Consider the following 21,774-nt stretch of genomic DNA (forward strand, 5'->3'; position numbering starts at 1 on the left):
AATATAGTCCGACCATGCTGGGTATTGCTGGCTGCTGTCTAGACAGAACACTGCATGATGAATGTCTTTGGAATAATTATGATAGTGTGTAAATCTGCATGATTAATACTTATAGAACACCAACCCATCTCCTGTCTAAATGAGTCTGCCATATTGTACTCAAGCCATGGAAGCACCAATGGTTTTTAGACTGATTGCAAACGGTTGCTTAAAGGTATCTGGTTCAGGAAGTTCTTTCAAAATATCAGTTCAGTATGCCACAGAATGTATCCATCTCACTGTATAGACCAACATAATTAACTATAGCTTGGATTCTTTATCCAACAACTATAGAACATTCAGGAAAAACATCCCTGAAAAACTTTGAAAACATTGACTGAATTTGAACAATAAAATACATTCCAATGTCTATTTATTCTATATCAAAGTCAGAGATGACATATTTTGTTCAATCTCAAGGAAAATGGCTCTTCAACTGCTTTCCTCTAGGTTTTTATAAATTTTTCTCACTGACATTTTTTCTGTGATAATATTTGGCAGCTCAAAACTGCTGCGATCCTTGCAAACCAAACAAATCAGCGACTGTTTGAGCCGGAATCTTCTTATCAAGAATTCTTGAAAGTTTCTGAGATTTGTCATGTCGCTTTACCAAAAAAAATCTTTGGCAATGTGAATCGTAATTCAAGCCACAAATGACATCTGAAAACAAAATATGTTGAGAATTGCTCTACAATATTGTCAGATAAGTAGAGATGAATCTAGAAAATGTTCACCATTTTTGATAAATCTGCCCCCAACATGAATCATGGTTTGTTTAAAAAAGTTAAATCTTTCATTTCCAAAACAATGGATTAGGGAAAACATGTCACTTTGCTCCACGTAGACCCAACAACTCCCCCCCCCCAAATGTCATTTTCAAGATCTCTGCTGAAATTAATCCATTTAAGATCTTTTTCAATTATCCACACAGAAAGAGATTATCTCGCTATTCTGTTTGATTTGGCACTTGAGAAATGCGTGGTTAAAGCCGCTTTTAATATAGATTGTAATTACTTTTAAGTGTTTGTTATGCAGGCAGAATATGATTTCATTTTTAGAAACAACTTTATTTTTTGTCATGGTGGAGACGGAAACAGACTGGCTGCCTTCAAAATTTTAAATCGAATATCACCTTGGTCGAACCTCACGTATGCCATTGTTTTTGAGATATGACATGACAACCCCCACTGTTAAAGGCCCATTTATTAAAAGTCACATTTTAGTGTTATTAGAGCTGTTTGAAACGACAATTAAACTAATTTTCTCTAAAAAAATGAATGACAAGAAAGTTATTAAAATATCTGAAAAGGTCCAATAGGATAAGCGCAGCTCCCTATTGGACCTCAACTGCATTTCCCTGCTGAAGTTATGTATTAGAGTTTTTTGTGGTTTTTACATTTAATAAATCTCAAATTTTAGTTTTTTTTTTAAATAATTTCTGTAGTTTTAAAAAACACAACATTTTAACAAAAAAAAAATAGAAATCCAAATGTTAGTACATTACTCCCTTAGGGGCCCATTTACTTAGCTCGAGTGAAGGAATAGAATAAAAAAAACTTTGAATTTCAAATGATTTTTTTGGCTACTTCGACCATCGAATTGGCTACTTCGACCTTCGACTACGACTTCGAATCGAACGATTCAAACTAAGAATCATTCGAATATTCGACCATTCAATAGTCAAAGTACTGTCTCCTCTTTAAAAAAAACTTTGACCCCCTACTTCGCCACCTAAAACCTACCGAGGTGCCATGGATCGATGGATTAAAATCCTTCAAATCGAACGATTCAAAAGATTTTTCGTTCGATCGAACTATTTGCGGTAAATCCTTTGACCTCGATATTCGAAGTCGAAGGATTTACATTCGGCAGTTGAATATTGAGGGTTAATTATCCCTCGATATTCGACCCTATGTAAATCTGCCCCTTAATCTTGCATATTCCAGGTTTTTAAGTATCACCTATAAAAATACCTTTTTGACTTAGTATTTCATGATTATTGCTAAATGCCTTTTAGTGTTATAAACATGATCAATGGCTCAACATGAAGGGACCAGGTTACTAAAATTTGAATTTCTATTTTTTCACAAATTGTTTTTTTTTCTTTAAAACATCGTTTGTTTTGTATTTCTCGAGCACTCGAGATTAATTAAGTGTAAAAACGATGGAAAAACTCTAATACAAACGGTGCCAAGTAAAAGCTGTCAAGGTCTTATAGAAGTGCATGAGAGCTGTGCTGATCCTATTGGACCATTTTTAATCAATTTGGAGGTTTTCTGATTTTTTTTCTCTAGTAATTGTCCGAAAACCTAAAATTTTCATATGTATTGGTACATCATTTAGCGTTTTTTTTTACCATTCACATTTTTTTCTATATTAGAATCTTTTAATAACTTTCATGGCATTTATGGTTTTAGATATTAAAAAATTAAATAGCGTTTAATTGTGGTTTCAAAAACCTCTAAAACCACCTCTTTCTACCTATTCCATTATTAATAAGCATAGGTTATGAATGATATATTTTCATATTATGCAGTCCCAACATTTTTACATTCTTCCAAATATTTGACATCCCCTGGGTGCAGTATTTCACTTGTGTGTGCCAGATGAATCTGATGGTAACCATACCACGGTCTTCTTGAAGATGATGGCAGAAGAGGACTTGTTTCTCCATGTAGTCTTCACGAGATTCCATTGCTCTTCTTTGTTCTTCTCCTGTGCCTGTTCATTCCATCCATATCAATCTTTTCCTTTCTTCTTGGGACAGTTATCTTTTGATAAAGGAATCTCTTATATGGTATCGCCTGAGAACTGGGGCGAGTCCCTTGGGCTTAACTTAATGGAAATCAGACGTGGACTCCCAATTGATGTATAATATAATCTTTTCCTTTCTTTATCAAAGTCTTGTTTACCCTTTGTTGGATAGCTAGCCCATTCCACACCTTGAAACAAGCTATAAATATGTCAGATAAAATTAAAATAAATGTGTATTTTTATACACCTGTCCCTGATCTCAAAATGCATTAATCATACACTCAATACAAATAGCAAAGATGCAGGAAACTTGGCTACAGAATGCAGTTTGTGTTGCTATGGTTATAGCATGACTCTAAATTGGATGACAAGACCCCAAAAGTGTTCTAACCAAGTCAGACTGTGAAGGATGCATGAGTCCAGCAAAGTACAGCAGTTATTAACTATGTCAATAATATGGTAAACATTTATATCCAATCAATATCTGCTAAATATTTTTGTGAAAATTATTTCCTTGTTAGACTCATGGAGTTACACAAGCCTTTGGTTCAGCTTTGGAAACTTGCTGAAATAACAGCCAACAATTCAACAGCCTCCATTTTATTTCTTTGCCTAGTCTCCAGCTAGTCTCAGAAACAGGGCTTCCACCAATCCTGTGCTTCATGCAATACTGTAAGTATGAGTTTCTCTGCGTTGGTCTATGTGCTGCAGTGAGTGAGCTCTTGCACACCATTATTGTGCTTTGCTAAAGATATCAACTATGGTGCTTGTTTCCTTCACTTAACTTGATGTTAGCAAGGGATGGCTCCAAAAAAGTGGTAGAATTAGCTGCTCCTGATTTTGTAGACTTCTCTTTCCATACCCATCACTAACATTCATGGCTTTTACCATCTCAATGTTCATTGCCTGGTAAGCGACCAACCAGATGAGAAAGACCAATGGTGCTTTTTTATTCATAGATCACAAAGTTGAGTAGAGAGACAAACATGTCTTCCAACACTCTAGTCACTTCTTTAGCACTTTCCTCCATGATGGCAAACTGGAGCTCCTTCAAAAAGCCAGTGCAAGACCTCAAAGGCTTTCTTGAAGTGTCTACCTCATACTGGAGCTTGATTCAGCCCCATGCACATATCAGGAGAACACTTCTGTATGGTCCAAATGACCTTTAAACTTCCTCTCTAATGGGATTTTTGCCATTTAACACCAGAAGACAATGCCGGCCAGGTCAGCCAGGCAACCTAGGCATCTCAGCCTGCTGTGTCGCCCCCCATGCTCACACACAAACAGGAGCGCATTAGTGAGCTTTGACTTGGGGAGTGGAACTCGCTTATTACTGGTTAGTGAGGGGACATTGACCCGGACTAGGGGCAGGCAACAGAGAAGGTAGATGCCTGGCATCCCCCAATCACCTTGGGAATGTGCCTCTTCTGCTACTCCTGGCTCCGGCCCTGCTGGAAGACATGAATCAAATAATCTCTGCTCTTACCAGCTCAGGCTTTTCTTATGGTAGTGAGGAGTATTCCACTTGTTTTGTCCCTTCCACCCATTTATCCTGTTCTTTGCAATGGCTAAATAATATGACTTTCTAGGGTTCTGACCCAGATAGTATTTCAGATTGATGTCTTTGAGGCATATCTCTTATACCAAAACTTTAATCTGATGGAGCACAAGGCCTCTTCTGTCTTCTCAATCCACTTGTATGTACTGTTGGGACTCCTGGATGCCATCATCTCCATAGTTTTTTTCAAGTGGCAAATATTTTCATGGATCTACTCAATGCAGCTCCCATATTCATACTTACAAAAGGGGAGCACCTTTAATTCCATATTACAGGCGGTGAATGCAAAATGCTTGAAATCCGGGTTAGAGTTTATCATTGGTTTAATGGGAAAACCGAGATGCATCCCACCTCAAATTAAATATCTGTGCTGTCATATGTGAGGAACATAGGGCTGCATTTGATAACCCAAAGTCTATAAAGAGTCTGGTTTGGTGGAATTGGCACATTCTGAGGCATACTGGGCTGGTGTAAGACCCTCATCATGGTCCAACTATCATTTGTATAATAACCTTTTCATGTCTGTTTCCAATCGGATACATCCAAATGCTCTTGCCTTTTTTGTAATCTACTCAATACTGTATTGATATTTTCCTGTGAGGGAAATGTTGGTGCTTTGAGTCAATATTGTAAATGATTATGCAAATGTACATTTCTACTGAGTGTCCTGCAACTTCCGTTTAGAGCCATTCGGAAATAATCCTGTTTATATGATACAAGACAATCAGAGCATCGGGCATAGCATGTTCTTTAGAACACAGTACTGTAGAATCCTAATTACAGTTTGCTGTATTTAATACTTCTATGCATACATTATTTTTGTTTTCCATTTACCATGGCAACCAGACACATATGGTTATTTTCAGTACATATCTGCACTATTTCTATTTTTATGCTAGCACTTATTTTAACCCCAGTGGTGACGGCAAGGCTTCTCAAACAAGTCTCTGCCTCAACTACAAATACATTGTACAGTATACTAACAGTAATATTATAAATATATATATATATATATATATATATATATATATATATATATATATATATATATATATATATGTTATTTTCCAGGGCTAAAGTCTAATTAGCTATTGTAGGGGCAATGTACCTCCTGCGTTTAACTACATACATACTACATACTATATACAGTTATAGGATCTATTACAAGCATGGGATCCATGATTTAGAGACTCGTTATCTAGGAAGCCCATTATTCGAGAAGGCCGTCTCTGATAGACTCCTTTTTATCCAACAAAATTAGATTTTTTTTAAAAATTATTTCCTTTTTAGCCCACTGTAGGCACTGGCCAGGGGCATTATGGTGGAGCGTGTGCCACTACAGGTATAGGATCCATTATCCAGAAAGCTCCAAATTATGGGAAGGCTGTCTCCCGTAGACTTTATTATCCGAAAAATCTATATATTTAAAAAGGATCCCTTTTTCGCTGTAATAATAAAACAGTACCTTCCAGCTAAAATATAATAAATCCTTATTGGCGGCAAAACAATAGTTTTTGTTTCATTTAAATTGTCTTTTTAGTAGATTTAAGGTATGAAGATACAAATTACGGAAAGTTCCCTTATCCAGAAAGCCCCAGGTCACAATCGTTCTGGATAACAGGTCCCATAACTGTACCTGAATGCTTGGGACCTGGGGGTTTCCATTGCATAATCTGGATTACCATGCTTTAAATCTTTTAAAAAAAACTTTCAAATATTAAATAAATCAAATAAAATGTTGCTATCAACATGGATTCATGCAGCTTTGTCACCATCAAGTATGAGCCACTGATTTGTTGTTACAGCAAAAGGAAATCATTTTTAAAAATGAGAAATTGGAAAAACATTAATTAGAGGTGGCCTCTATCGGAGATGGCCTTCCCTTAATTCGGAGTTTTCGGGATATTGGGTTTTCAGATTAGGCATCCGACATCCTGTATTTCTTTTTTCAATAGTGTTTTCTTTTAGTGCTGGACATGCAACCAATAAATTTGATCTTTTGTCCAGGTGGTTCCTATCTAACTTCTAATTGGTTAGTCTACAGAAGCCTGTTGAGGCAAAGAGGAAGAAAAGTAGGGTTGCAAATTTTGGTTTGGGAAGGTGGGTGGTGACATGGGGGAGTGGTGGTGATGGTTAGTGGTGGGATTGTCATATTTAGGGTTAGGGTGGTGACTTAAGAGGCAGGGTGATGGGGGGACAAATATTTGTCTGGGTTCCTGATCATTAAAACCTGGACAGGCAATGGCGATCCAGACAGATGAAGAAGAAACTGTCAGTCAGGTTGAAAACTAGACAGGAAAGGGGTGTAGCACAGGAACACCCATCTTTCTTTGTTCAAATCTTGTGTAGATACCATAGTAATGTTCCAGTACTGAGCCCAATTCAGAATCTGATGTAACTTACAAGGGGCCGCTTACATGGTGGACGGGAAGGTGCAAGGTCCAAAAATCAAAGTCCACCATGTTATTGCACCCTGCCTACCACGCTAGATTAAATGCTGGAAGGCTCTACAACCTGTGTCTGACCCCATGAATACAGAGCTCCATATGCCCTGTATTCTTTAGGGATAAGCAGGGGATGGCACATAGGCCCCAGCCCATACCTACCCCATAATGCCCCCTACAATGTATATAGCAAGGGAAGGGGGAAGGGTATAAAAAGAAAGCCTTTTTAATTGAACACACAAATGTTCATTGAAAGAATAGAAAAAATACATTTCAGATATAAACTATGGCAGTCACTGAATTCGGGGGGTGCATTGTCCCTTTAATCTGCTCAGATACTGGTGCAGCGCCGCTGTGTTACCGCAATGGTAAATCCATAGACAAATACATATATTGAAAGTTATTTTGGTACAATCTGTACAGTCTGTTTCAATGTGCTTCTGTGCCAACGGGATGTGACAATAAGCAGTTTATTCTGTTTAATAAAAGAAGCCCCTCTGGATAAAAACATCTTTATCTTTATCTTTGTCTTTATTAGAGGCAAAAAAATAAAAACAAAACAAAAAGAGTTCAAAGCCAATGAGCTGCTTCAAATAAACTGTGAACTGTTTCACCTTAAACTTGTCAATTCACTTGATTTTGTAGTATGCAATTTTATCAAACCAATTAAAGGCACAAGGTTTGGAAAAAAACTGGTCGTACAAGAAGTTTTTTTTTTCTTTTCTGTTGCTTTTCTGTGTCTGGGAGATATTGAATAATGTGGACAAAGGGTCTCTGTGTGTTTATTTTCATTTTCCCGTTGTGTTTGTCAACTGCACCAAATTATATTGATTGCCCTTATATTCTGGTTCTCTAAACTTCTCGTGAAGTGGTGGTCTAAGCTGCTATTATTTCTGATTGGTTGGCCACAATGTGCTTTAAATGTCGTTCAAAGAAGTATTAGGGCCTGGGGTGTGACTGGCCCCAAACATGGAATTATAAAGTCAAAGCTTTATCAGGAACGGTCCCCTAAGTCTGCTCATAGTCTGTACAGAGAGATCCCATAAAACTATGGCAGCATAGGTATCCCCTGTACTAAGCACAATTCAGCAGGAACAGTCCCCTAAGTTTGCTCATAGTCTGTACAGAGACATCCCATAAAACTATGGCAGCATAGGTATTCCCTGTACTAAGCACAATTCAGCAGGCACAGTCCCTAAGTTTGCTCATAGTCTGTACAGAGAGATCCCATAAAACTATGGCAGCATAGGTATTCCCTGTACTAAGCACAATTCAGCAGGAACAGTCCCTAAGTTTGCTCATAGTCTGTACAGAGAGATCCCATAAAACTATGGCAGCATAGGTATCCCCTGTACTAAGCACAATTCAGCAGGAACAGTCCCTAAGTTTGCTCATAGTCTGTACAGAGAGATCCCATAAAACTATGGCAGCATAGGTATTCCCTGTACTAAGCACAATTCAGCAGGAACAGTCCCTAAGTTTGCTCATAGTCTGTACAGAGAGATCCCATAAAACTATGGCAGCATAGGTATTCCCTGTACTAAGCACAATTCAGCAGGAACAGTCCCCTAAGTTTGCTCATAGTCTGTACAGAGAGATCCCATAAAACTATGGCAGCATAGGTATCCCCTGTACTAAGCACAATTCAGCAGGAACAGTCCCTAAGTTTGCTCATAGTCTGTACAGAGAGATCCCATAAAACTATGGCAGCATAGGTATTCCCTGTACTAAGCACAATTCAGCAGGAACAGTCCCCTAAGTTTGGTTATAGTCTGTACAGAGAGATCCCATAAAACTATGGCAGCATAGGTATTCCCTGTACTAAGCACAATTCAGCAGGAACAGTCCCTACGTTTGGTTATAGTCTGTACAGAAAGATGCCATTAAACAAAAGTTAATAGTTGTTCAAAGTCATCCAGCCCCTTGAAGGCAAGTCCACAACCTTTCAGATGAATTTTATCTTTCTCCATTGGTCAGTCTTTCTTCAAATTAATCCCACTCCTTTATTTACTTAGTTGTTACTAAGTATAATATTTTATGTGAATTGCACCCCAAAATTTCAGTTACTTTGAATCAAATATTGACCAGTTTAGTTCTCTCTATTGTGTTGTATCTCTGAACAGTTCTATCTGTCCCTATGGATAATATTCTTCTCAAATCTGTTGTTTTGTGTTGACATGTATGGAGCGTGTGCTGGGTATGTGCCTGTAAGTAGTGTATTTATGTGAGTAAATTGGCTGAATGATAGCATATAAGATCCACTATGTGATAATCCAAGTTTCTGGCTTTATGATGAAGCAACACAGAGAATTGCTCTGTGTTCTATTGGCTATTATGGGGAAGAAGAACTCAAGAAGCAGTGGTTGGCCACCGGTCTCTTTTTAATCTCAGACATTGACAGTAAGGCTGAAACCATTGACTTGTCACCCAAATACAACAGTGCTTGTGGTTTAGGTATCAAATTCCTGATGTTCTTCATGGGAAGAGCCTTTTAGAGTCCTCCACTACTTGGTAAGGATTAGGTAGGGGGCGATGTGGGGGGAGTAGGAGGAAAGCGAGTCTTTTAGGCAAGAGCTGGCTGAACCCTTGGGACACAGACAAACAAAGGGCAGGAACAGGTTGAAGAGGGTGACGAGTCAGACTGGAACAGGTGCAGTGCAGAACAGGACAGCGAGGGCGAAGATCAGGACTGGATTAGACATTATGAGGAGGGCGAAGGACAGGAACCGACTGGATGGGACTGGACGGTGCAGGCATAGATTGGACAAGACTGGGGCAAGAGAGCTGGAGCAGAAGAGGAATGGATAGTAGGAGGAATGGATATAAGACAGGTTAGGTGCAAGGTAGAATAGGAAGCAGGTATCAGGAAGGTCAAGGCAGGGAAAGGTACATGGTAGAACAGGAAGCAAGAGTCAAGAACAGGCAAGGCAGGGGTAAGGTCAAGGTAAGGAAAACAAGGCAGGGTTTAAGCAAGGCAAGACAAGGCAGGGAAGGACAAGACCGAGAGCAAGGTAGGATCAAGAAAGAAAGGGCTAGAGCTGGAACAACCTAGCTAGGGGTGCTGCCACAGTACTAGGAAAGCCATATAATGCTCCAGCAAGGAGTGTTCGGAGGTCTGGCCTTAAATAGGGCAGTGTCAGCCCTAATTGGCTGACTGCAACCAATTAGTTTGCTGCTGGGCTGGGGATGCAAATGCCAGGTAATATATAGTGAGGAACCCTGAAGGCTGCTCACCTGGCCCAGTGGTTAAGACATCGAGCCCGAAACCCAGCAGAGCCTGACACTGCTTCACTCAAATGGCTTTAACCTTGTAAAACAGTGGTTCCCAGATTGGTGTGGCACAACCTGAAGACAAGTTGAGGTCATTTTTAATTTCTTGTGGAAGCTCCCTGACAGCATGGTATAATACCCATCACAATGATTTTTCTAAGTATTTGTAAACTTATGGTAAGATTGCAGGAGTTTGGACAATTGTTGCACAGCAAAACTGAGGGCAAAAACAGTGAAGGGAATGATGAATAAGAGTCACCGACTCTTTTGTTAAACCCTAAAAATTAATATGGCTAAATATATATATAAATTAAACTTATTGCAAGAGGCTAAAGTTTGAGCTTGTCAATAGCAGCAATGATCCAGGACTTCAAACTTGTCACAGGGGGTCACCATCTTGGAAAGTGTCTGTGACACTCACATGCTCAGTGGGCTCTGATTGGCTGTTGAGAAGCTAAGCTTAGGGCTCGTCACTAATTATCCAGCAGAAAATGAGCTTCCCTGGCTGTAATATAAGCTGATGCTACAGGTTTGCTGATTATTCAATTCTGATGCTAATTGCACTGGTTTCTGTGCTGCCATGTAGTAATTATGTGTATTAATTACTAATCAGCCTTATATTGTGACATTTCTATTCTATGTGTACTGTATATTGTGAGTGGCTCCCTAAGCTCAGTAAGTGACAGCAGCACAGAGCATGTGAATCAGTGAATCAGCAGAAAAGAAGATGGGGAGCTACTGGGGCATCTTTGGAGACACAGATCTTTACTGCTAAAGGGCTGTGGTTGCCTTGGGCTGGTACAGAAGCACAAAACATCATGTACAACATTTCTACCCACTTCTTTACTTCTCCTTTAAAGCCCAACTCATCAATAATTAAGAAAATAATTTTGCCTAAATTCACTAAAGGCAAGTAAATATTTATGTGTTTGTTATAGAGCTGGATGTGTTTATTCTTCCAAATTAACCATCTTTATGCTGATTTCTATGCTCCCTTTCTCCTACTTAATACTTGAGTACAGGTCACAAGTTATAATATATTTAATGGGAATAGTACTGACATTATCTTTATGGCATGCCTGATCTGTGCCAGCAATGAATGCACTAAGTTAGAGGTCCCCAAACTGCAGGCTTGTCCACATAGGGATTTGGTAAATTTGCCTATTTGCTCTCCTAGATATTTCAGAAGCCCAGCTTGAATGTCACTTAGAGGCCTATTTAATAAAGGTAGAAATTTAGTGCTTTTTGAAACCACAACTTTTTCAGACAATTTCTAGCAAAAAAAAGGATCAGCGCAGTTCCCAATGACTTTTCTGGGACCTTGACCGCTTTTACTTGGTGAAGTTCTGTTTTAGAGGGGGTTTTTTTGTGTTTTTTGTGTCTAGAATTGTTAGAGTTTTAGAGAAATAAAACAAAACACACATTTTTGAAAAAAAAAATTAATTGTGAAAAAAAACTGAATTAAATTGGACCCTTAGGGTAGAACTCCACGGGCGATTTTACCTGCGATACCTTCTGTTCCGAAGCAATGAGACTAAACGCAGGAGACACATCGGATGCGCCAAATCGAATGTATGTAATACAAATATTGCATTCAGAAGCAGTTTGCATCCGACACAATACGTCTGTCGGACGCAACATGCAGTGGTCGCATTCGACAGTCGTATCATGTTGGATGCAATCAGCTTCTAGGTGTGACATTTGTATAACTACATTTGATTGGGCGCATCCGATGTGATGCCTAAAATAAGTCTCACTGCGTCGGAATGTAAAGGTATCACAGGTAAAATTGCCCCTGTGGAGTTCTACCCTAAGGGTGAACATTTATATGGCCCTCATAGATATTCTTGGAGCTGCAACTGGAGGGCTTATACAACCATAGAGATCACTTTGTGCAAAACATAATTTTGCATGCAAATCACCAATTTTTTACCCCTAATGCAGCATGGTGTCCAATAATTCCAGCTGAACTGAAACTTCTGCCCGTTGCAATTGTACTGATGCATCAATACAGACCCAACTTCATGAGGGTTGCGCCACTTCTGCATCCAATTCACTGGGCCAAGTCTGCTGTGCTGGTTGACTTATTCTAGTGAGACAACCCTCAAGGTACTACCAGGTCCCAGGGTGAGGGAAGTTTCCTGGTGTTAATAGACATAGAAGAGGCAGGGCGAGTGCTCTACAATGAAGGCAATGGAAAGCACATCTTGATGCAACTCATTAAGGTCCTTGCATCTATATAGACTCTTGCACTTCCATATGGAATGATGCACAATTGATAATGGGAATCCTGGAGATGCCACCATCCTGGGCCTGGGTTGCATCAATAGTCTCCCCAGACCTGTGCCCAATGATGCTTTCCATTGTGTAATTTTAAGACCCCCCAAACTTGCAGGAACCTTTGTAAGTGACCCCTTATGTCCTTCCATTGTTCCATTGCTCTGAGCTTAGTTGGCCCTTACCAAATACTGAACCTCACAGGGGAGCCTTGAGCTGTTTAAAATTTAAAGATGTCTTATCATAGACTTTTACCTTTTTGGGTACCTATTTATACAAGATATGATTATAGGGCTTGCTGCATTTCATTTGATATCTCTCCTAGCTAGACCATAACCTGAACATGACATTTCCTTGGGAAACATTCATGGCACAGCTAAGGTTTTCCAGAACAAAATCAAGAAGGAAAGAAGATTTCTGGATTGTGGGTAGGTGACAATATGTTCAATAGATTCTAGAGATCTAGGATTAAAAACAATTAGGAAAACCAAACCTCATATTCAGCCCTTGACTTGCCCAGTGTCAATTTATTTATTTAAAAAAACTGGGTAAATAGTAAATTGTACTTGCATGAGAAAAATAATCGCACATTAGTCCATGACATTTAAATATCACACGGGGTTTAAGATTCTAAAGTGCATCAGTTTAGGAGCAACCGTCATCTTAAAGGGACACACACATTTGTAGAACCTTAAAGGGACACACACATCTGTAGAACCTTCTTTCTCCTACAGCCAAGTTTTCACTCTCACCCACAGAGATATTAAAGCCTGTTCCAATTTCATTTTTACAGGTGCAGTCAGTCGGTAAAGTTAATTTTATCAGAGACCGACTGTAGACTCGACAGGCTGTCCCGAATTCTGCTAGATCTGAGGAAGTAGCTACCCCCGCATGAGGTTGGGAGATTAGAGAAGCTTGTACCAAACCTACCCAAGGTGAGAAGAGGCTCTTTGACCTGTGTCTATGCAGGTTCAAGTACAAATTGCTTTCGTTCAGATTCTACAAAGTTTAGATTTCTTACGTAGTCCTATTTTGGGGGGGGGGGTTATGTTGAGAAGTAAATTCATTTTATTTTTGTATTTACAAAAGAATGGAAAGTGGCTGTCCTTCCTGCGATAACACTGTATCCTCAATAATAAAGGGCATCAAAGAACTTAAAGGTATTTTCTCATGGCAACTATCTCCCTAAGACGAAGAGCAGTTTAATAAGGCCACTTTCTGGTTTGCAATAAGAATCTTACCCGGTGTGATATACCCTTAAGGACTATATAAATCATTATTTAGGGTTAGACTTGCCAATGGCAAAGCTGTTAAAATGTGAACTATCTTAAAGGGGCACTGTCATGGCTATAAATGATCAACTTTACTAGGCGGTGCCTATGGTGCATATAGGAATACTCCCGTCCACTACACAACTTGCGTTGACATTCTACAATGAGCCCAGTCCTGTGGAAGGCTGGAAATACAGGACTGTCCCTCACCTGCACCCTCTATTGAATTTTTTTATCCTGATTGGCAGGCCCGGATTTGTGGTAAGGCCACCTAGGCCCGGGCCTAGGGCGGCAGGATTTTAGGGGGGCGGCATGCTGCCCAACCTCACCCACATTGGTTCAAAAACACTGGGGATGCACAGGAGATACAATCTCCATGAAAATTTGCATGAATAAAGGGGAGGGGACAGGGGCGACAAATGGCAGTGGGCCTAGGGGTGTCCGCTATGTAAATCCGGCCCTGCTGATTGGGGTAGAGAGAGCAGCCAGATGATGGGCAGGAGTAATCTCTGCATGTGCACAATGGGGGCCTTCTTACATACTGAAACCAATATACTGAGCATTAAAAGTAATAATCGGTGTTATGAGAGTGACAAAGATGAGATAATAACCCACTTTATACTTTCAAATTATTGATATCTATTTTGGTGGTAGGGTAGTACACAGAACACATCGTCCTGAAGTTTTACCTTTTAACACAGTAAGTACAGGACGGCGAATGCCAAACGTTTAGGAAGATAAAAATGTAAATCACACCCCCGATACCTCATTAGTGACTCATTAAACTCAGAATCTGCCATTTGAGTCCTGATCATCTGAAGTCTGTGTTTAACGGGAGCCTGGAAATATCCTGGGACTCTTTATCAGATGTCATTACATCCAGCATTAAATTGATAAGGAAACGCCTGAACATAAGCTTTTTACTTATTTGTGTATATTCTTAGCAATTATTGATGTGTTCTTAATAGAATATCCTATTTAAGTTAAAGTTATTAGAACTAAATTACCCAGGATCTTGAGTAACTCGGTGCCTTTTACTTAAAACTCACAATGTTCAGTTCACTAGTACAATCTGTTAATACACCCAACGTTCAGCTCACTAGTACTACTGTCTATTACTACACCCAACGTTCAGCTCACTAGTACTACTGTCTATTACTACACCCAACGTTCAGCTCACTAGTACTACTGTCTATTACTACACCCAACGTTCAGCTCACTAGTACTACTGTCTATTACTACACCCAACGTTCTGCTCACTAGTACTACTGTCTATTACTATACCCAACGTTCAGTTCACTAGTACTACTGTCTATTACTACACCCAGCATTCAGTTCACTAGTGCCACTGACTATTTATACACACAATGTTCAGTTCACTAGTACTATTGTCTATTCATAGACACAATCTTCAGTTCACTAGTACTACTGTCTATTACTACACCCAACGTTCAGTTCACTAGTGCACTGAATATTAATACACACAATGTTCAGTTCACTAGTACAATCTGTTAATACACCCAACGTTCAGCTCACTAGTACTACTGTCTATTACTACACCCAACGTTCAGCTCACTAGTACTACTGTCTATTACTACACCCAACGTTCAGCTCACTAGTACTACTGTCTATTACTACACCCAACGTTCTGCTCACTAGTACTACTGTCTATTACTACACCCAACGTTCAGCTCACTAGTACTACTGTCTATTACTACACCCAACGTTCTGCTCACTAGTACTACTGTCTATTACTACACCCAGCATTCAGTTCACTAGTGCCACTGACTATTAATACACACAATGTTCAGTTCACTAGTACTATTGTCTATTCATAGACACAATCTTCAGTTCACTAGTACTACTGTCTATTACTACACCCAACGTTCAGTTCACTAGTGCACTGAATATTAATACACACAATGTTCAGTTCATTAGTACTACTGTCTATTAATACACACAGGGGCAGATTTATCAAGTTCTGAATTTCGAAGTGCAAAAAACTTCGAAATTCGACCATCAAATAGGCTAGTTCGACATTCAAAGTCGTAGGATTTTAAGATCGTACTACGACCGTACTCGGATCGTACTTCGAATCGAATGATTTAATCGTACGATAGTACGATTTCACTTCGACTTCTAAAAACTTAGCCAAAGGTTGGCTATATGTTCTAGGAGGTCCCCATAGGCTAACATAACAATTAGGTAGGTTTAAGGTGACGAAGTGTCGAAGTTGACATTTTTTAAAGAGACAGTACTTTGATTATCGAATGGTCGAATAGTCAAAGCATTTTCACTTTGAATCTAAGTCGAATTTGGTCTATTCGATGGTCAAAGTACAAAAAACTACTTCGAAATTCAACGTTTTTCAATTCGAATATTCACTTCGAATTCACTTCGACCCTTAGTAAATGTGCCCCACAATGTTCAGTTCACTGGTACCACTGTCTATTAATACACACAATGTTCAGTTCAGCAGTGCCACTCACTATCAATACTTACAATGTTAAGTCTACTATTCACAATGCTCAGTTGATTGGTGGCACACTTTGTTAAAGCTTGCAATGTTCAAAGTTCAGTTAAGACTTACAAATGTTTAGTTGCCTGAATATTATAGGACTTTGTATTTAGTGAATTGAAATAAAATAATCTACAGTATTGTGCTTAGTACAGGGAATACCTATGCTGCCATAGTTTTATGGGATCTCTCTGTACAGACTATGAGCAAACTTAGGGGCTGTTCCTGCTGAATTGTGCTTAGTACAGGGGAATACCTATGCTGCCATAGTTTTATGGGATCTCTGTACAGACTATGAGCAAACTTAGGGACTGTTCCTGCTGAATTGTGCTTAGTATAGGGAATACCTATGCTGCCATAGTTTTATGGGATCTCTGTACAGACTATGACAAACTTAGGGGACTGTTCCTGCTGAATTGTGCTTAATACAGAGGAATACCTAAGATGCCATAGTTTTATGGGATCTCTCTGTACAGACTATGAGCAAACTTAGGGGCTGTTCCTACTGAATTGTGCTTAGTACAAGGAATACCTATGCTGCTATAGTTTTATGGGATCTCTCTGTACAGACTACAAACTTTGGGACTGTTCCTGCTGAATTGTGCTTAGTACAGGGAATACCTATGCTGCCATAGTTTTATGGGATCTCTGTACAGACTATGACAAACTTAGGGGACTGTTCCTGCTGAATTGTGCTTAGTACAGGGAATACCTATGCTGCCATAGTTTTATGGGATCTCTCTGTACAGACTATGAGCAAACTTAGGGGACTGTTCCTGCTGAATTGTGCTTAGTACAGGGAATACCTATGCTGCCATAGTTTTATGGGATCTCTCTGTACAGACTATGAGCAAACATAGGGGACTGTTCCTGCTGAATTGTGCTTAGTACAGGGAATACCTATGCTGCCATAGTTTTATGGGATCTCTCTGTACAGACTATGAGCAAACTTAGGGGCTGCCGAATTGTACTTAGTGCTTACTTCTGTGTCCAATTCATATAATGTATGTATCTTTTTACAAGCAAATGGATCTGTAGGTGCCCTTTGTCCCTTACGTGGTGATTCCATATTATCTAATGCTAGAAATACAGAGTAACTCCTGAAATAAGTAAATCCCAAGCAATGGATAAACCTTGGAAGGAATCCATTATCTTCTAACAAACAATTTGCTGTACCGAAACCACTGGCCAGACATTAAAGTAATGACGGAGCGAACATTAAAATGAATGATTCCAGTGACATTAAAACTAATGATGGTGTTGACATACAAGGCAATTACTGTGTAAGAAACTTGCAGACATTTAATTTGCAATTCCCGGCCTATCTGAGTTGTTTTGATAAAGTGTATCCAGTGATTTCCTAATTCAATGGAATCGCTCATGTGACTCAATGTGAAGCCTTAGATTTCCTCAATGTCATGATGTTTGTAGGCACCTACATAACTCATCATTGCTTCTCTCTCTCTCTACAGGTCTTCACAGTTTCAGCTTTGTGTTAGTTACACACTCTACTCTCATTGTTCTCATTTAGGTCTCCTGAACCCGTTTACAGCACTGTGAATAAACTGGTGGAGAAGCCTTCTTCCCCGCGACATTTCTCCCCTGTAGAATGCGACAAAAGTTTCCACCTCACCTCTCCATATCCGACCTTCCATGGAGGGCTCATGTCTGAGTCAGAAATTTCCAGGTAGAGTAATGTTTCCTTCAAACTGCATAAAGGCCTTTTTTTTTGGTGGAGAGACTCAGTCTAGACCAGTGTTTATGAGACTATCAAGCTCAGGGCCCCATTGAATCCCAATAGATTGTCAGAAAAACCCATAGTAAACCTAAAGAAACATTGGTATTTCAGTTATTCAGCCATAGTGCCAAGAATATCAAGGACTATAAATAAGTGTTCACCCAATTAATAATTCTAACTGTGACTGACATTCAAGCTTTGCTTCGAGTAGTATCAAAGTGAACAAACAGGCCTTCTTTACAAATATCTCCAATAAGACCTTTAGTTTTTGCCACCCCCCAATGAAGGTTCTAAGCTTCCCTGGGGGGTCCACCCTCACAATTTAGGAATGACTGGTCTAGTACATCAAGATATTGCAACTCTCCATGTTGTGCCATAATGTCATGCATGGAAAACCCAAACCCCAGGTTAGTGACTGGATTCTTGTCTAGGAATGCTCTTCTGCCTGTAACAGCCACCTTTGGCTTTTGGCCTGGCCCTCAGCTACTTGGGTGCTGCAAGGACTTACTGCATGACAGTCCAGTACTTCCGTAGGGTCAGGCAAGGGCACCAGATGTTATCTCTGGAGAAGGAGCCAGTAAGAAAGGAGCTGGACATAATCAGACAGGCCGGGTCAGAACCAGATAACAGGAGCAGAATTGTGAGCCAAACTCAAGATCTAGAAAAAGCTGGGGTCAGAACCAGGAATTGACACAGAGGACAAGAGCAGGCAGCAGGAGTTAAAGGAACAACAATCACAGGGAACGGAGCACCTAGGATCAAGCATGCTTGACCTATAATGGGCATTGAGTCAGTGCAGAGCAGAGGGTTATGTAGCCAGACTAATGGCTAATATTGAGCACCTGTGGCCAGAATATCAACAGCTGAGTTCACCATGCCTACTAGGGAATATGAGGATACTTATAAGTAAGTGAACCAGGTCTTTAACCGCCTGTTTAGCACAGCAGTATAGGAGACTACGTACCAACCTGCAGATCACTTATTCAAACCAAGGCAGGGCGTTACACGTTCCTCCTTACCTCGAAAGAGTGATGCTCAATCACTGCCAAGTTGGAGTTGGGACATTATGTCATCAAGGTATTCCAGCACAGATGCATTATAAGTTCTTATAGTTAAAAATGCAGAACCCACCCAGTATCTGATTAATAATTCATATAATACAGTTGTCTTTGGACAACACTCTACTGTTGGTGGGTTCCTGGCAAACAGGTTAAGATCTTCTGGAAGATCTTCTCTTGGTAGGGTAGGAGAACAGATTAATGAGGCAAATTGAGATGGACCATTCACCAAGATGTCATGTTCTGTGAAGGTCCCAGAATAGGACAACCATGAATTTAGTTCTACATCTAATTTGGTCAATTTTAGACTTGATTTATCACCAAGGTGCCAGTCTAGATTCCAGGAGAGCAGAGTTCAAGGTACTAGGGGCTATGAAGCAGAATCAAATTTCAAGATGATAACAATAAGATTATTAGAATAAGAAATTATGATGCTGTAAATCCTGTTATTGAGTTGTTAGCCATGTGCAAAAGGTCCATGTTTTACCTTCAGAATAGTGCAGTAGGGCTCATTTCACCAGAGACTTTTTTGAATGCCCTTGAATTGCTCCTTTAAGATTAGTTGTAAATGTCTAACATGATGGGCTGAATTACAGGAAATATTTGTTAGGTTTCCTCATGTAAAAACATCTCATCCTACAAGTTGTAGATGTAGACCCATAGGCTTTAGAAGGCAATGCTACATGCTGAGTATGAAAACAATCTAAACCTTTGTTTCTCACTTAAAACATTCTACTGTTGTAAGTAGGTGAATTAAAACAAGAAACTCCATTTCCATTAAATCTTGCACTCTCATGTGTAGTCCCATGATGACATTTTATGGGGTATATAAGGCTATCTGACCATAGTTTCTCATGTAGCTGGTGGAAAACACATGCTGGTATGGGATAAAATATCCATAATGGTTGAGATCCCATACTGGCAGTAGGTTAAAGACCACGAGGTGGAAGAGACTGAAGGGGAAGAGTGGTTGGAGACATCTAGGTGGGATCCCTGGTTGATGACTAATTCAATGACGTTGTCCCCATAAAGAGTGCTTAATGAGTCTTTTAAAGTCCTAGAGGCAACTTATTCATTTTTAATAAGGGTTCCTTTGACTTGATTTCAATCTGCCTGAAAACTTTTTTACTACACAAGTTCATCTAATTAATATGCTTGTAGAACGCTCTTAGGGATAATTAGGGATGAACCGGTAAAACTGATGAGAGCAATAATAGTTCTGATTTTCTTTATGGTGTATTAAAAATGAAATCCCATAACTATGAGAAGACTACTGTATATACATTCCCCTCCCATGGCTCTGCATTAATATATAACCTCATTAAAAGTCCAACAAACTGCAGCAGCCGCATTACTCGGCTCACGCATTAGCAATTAAAGGGAACTTGGAAACTCCAGAGAGCTGAATGGAAATGGGTTTGTTGGCCTGAGGGGTTATCAGAAATCAATAAACAATATATTTTCCTGGTCACATGGGGGCACTTTATAATAAGTCAGGGATTGATTAATTTTCTGCTGGTCCAGCAAGAACGTTGGAATATTATTATGGCGTTTGGTCTGACTGTAGATAAAGTAGTTGCAATTTGCAAGTGATAGCACCGGGGTTTTGCCATTAAGGAATAGAATTGGTGTTGGGAAACTTTAGTGTCACAGTGGATCCCAAAGATTCTGGGTAAAAAACAATGTGAATTGTGTCGAGAACTGCACTCTACACTGCCCTTGTGGTCACCCATGACTCTTATTGGTATCGATATAGTTGTAATACTCTAAATTCATGATTTTAGCTTTTTTTTGTTACAGGGCAATACTTCCCTCTAGTGGTGACACAAAAAAATACACAGGAACCAGATATTGATGTGAGCATGAAATTTCTCATTAAACACAAAGCATTTTAAGGATTGTTAATTGTACGGGGCAGGAAGTTACTTTATGTGCATGAGCAGATTGCATGTTATAAGGCATATAATAAAGAGACCTCTCCTCTGGATAATTGAAGTCTCATTTGCTAATGTAGCTGCTATATCACTGTAGTCCTACCCTATGGTAAAGGTTGTTTGGTGAAGCACTGCACTTGCTCACTTGCACTGACTAACACACCTGGGGTAATCTTTGGCATGATTATTATCTATCACTGGGTCCATGCCAGGGTCAGAACTAGGGGTAGGAAGATACACATGCCTAGGGTACAATGATAGGGGAGGCTCTAGGCACTTAGTTCTTCTGTCTGCACACCCCAATTCCAAGCCCTCAAGGCCTGTGCACTCTGTATGATCCTCTCCGCTGTTTGTTACTTCTGCCTCCTCCCCAGGGAATCGCCACGGTCAGGCTGGGGTGTCTTGGGCACACCTGGGCTGATACGTCAAGGGCCCTCCTGGTGAACTCAAGGGCCCTCGCTCCATTCCCCCACGTACATGTGTGTGTGTGTCCACTCCATACCCTTTTCTTTCCTCCTCCTTAACTTGGGCTGGGGAGTGCCTTAGGCAACATGGTTGGCCATCTCAACAAAACACACCCCACCCCTGTGAGCTTGAGTGCCAGTGTAGAGTGCAGTGGAAATTGGCGTTGGTCTCCTGTACTGAGGCGAGGGTTACCACCTCAGCAATATTCAATAATATTCTATTATATTATTTTATCCAATAGTAAAACTCACCAGGTGCACATGCCCCAGACCTTCAGCTCAAGGGAGGTTCCAGAAACTTTACACAATATGTAATAGGCTGGTACAAACTGGACCGACATGTTCAAAGTGGTGCAGATAAAAGAATCATTTATTTAATGAAAAAACATCTCAAAACAGAGCAAGCCTAGCTTATTGTGTAAAGTTTAAGGTTACCACTTTTCCGGTTT

The 21,774-nt window shown here is 39.8% G+C and overlaps 1 protein-coding gene across 8 annotated transcripts in view; it reads left to right on the plus strand.

Annotated features, from left to right (window-relative positions):
- Window positions 1–21,774, plus strand: part of LOC108707614 (disks large homolog 2) — a 659,829-nt gene that overhangs the window by 386,148 nt on the left and 251,907 nt on the right. For 7 of the 8 annotated variants that reach the window (XR_005965552.1, XM_041582854.1, XM_041582851.1 and 4 more), the window contains one exon: window positions 17,663–17,818. Coding sequence is in view for 7 of the 8 variants with exons in the window: in XM_041582854.1 (XP_041438788.1) it covers window positions 17,663–17,818 (156 nt within the window). In the remaining variant the exon portion in view is untranslated. Of the gene's footprint in view, window positions 1–11,934; window positions 13,278–17,662; window positions 17,819–21,774 lie in introns of those variants that run through there. The other variant, XM_041582856.1, reaches the window with a different exon arrangement.

This window comes from Xenopus laevis, chromosome 2L, assembly GCF_017654675.1.
Source record: "Xenopus laevis strain J_2021 chromosome 2L, Xenopus_laevis_v10.1, whole genome shotgun sequence".
NCBI classification, from domain to species: domain Eukaryota; kingdom Metazoa; phylum Chordata; class Amphibia; order Anura; family Pipidae; genus Xenopus; species Xenopus laevis.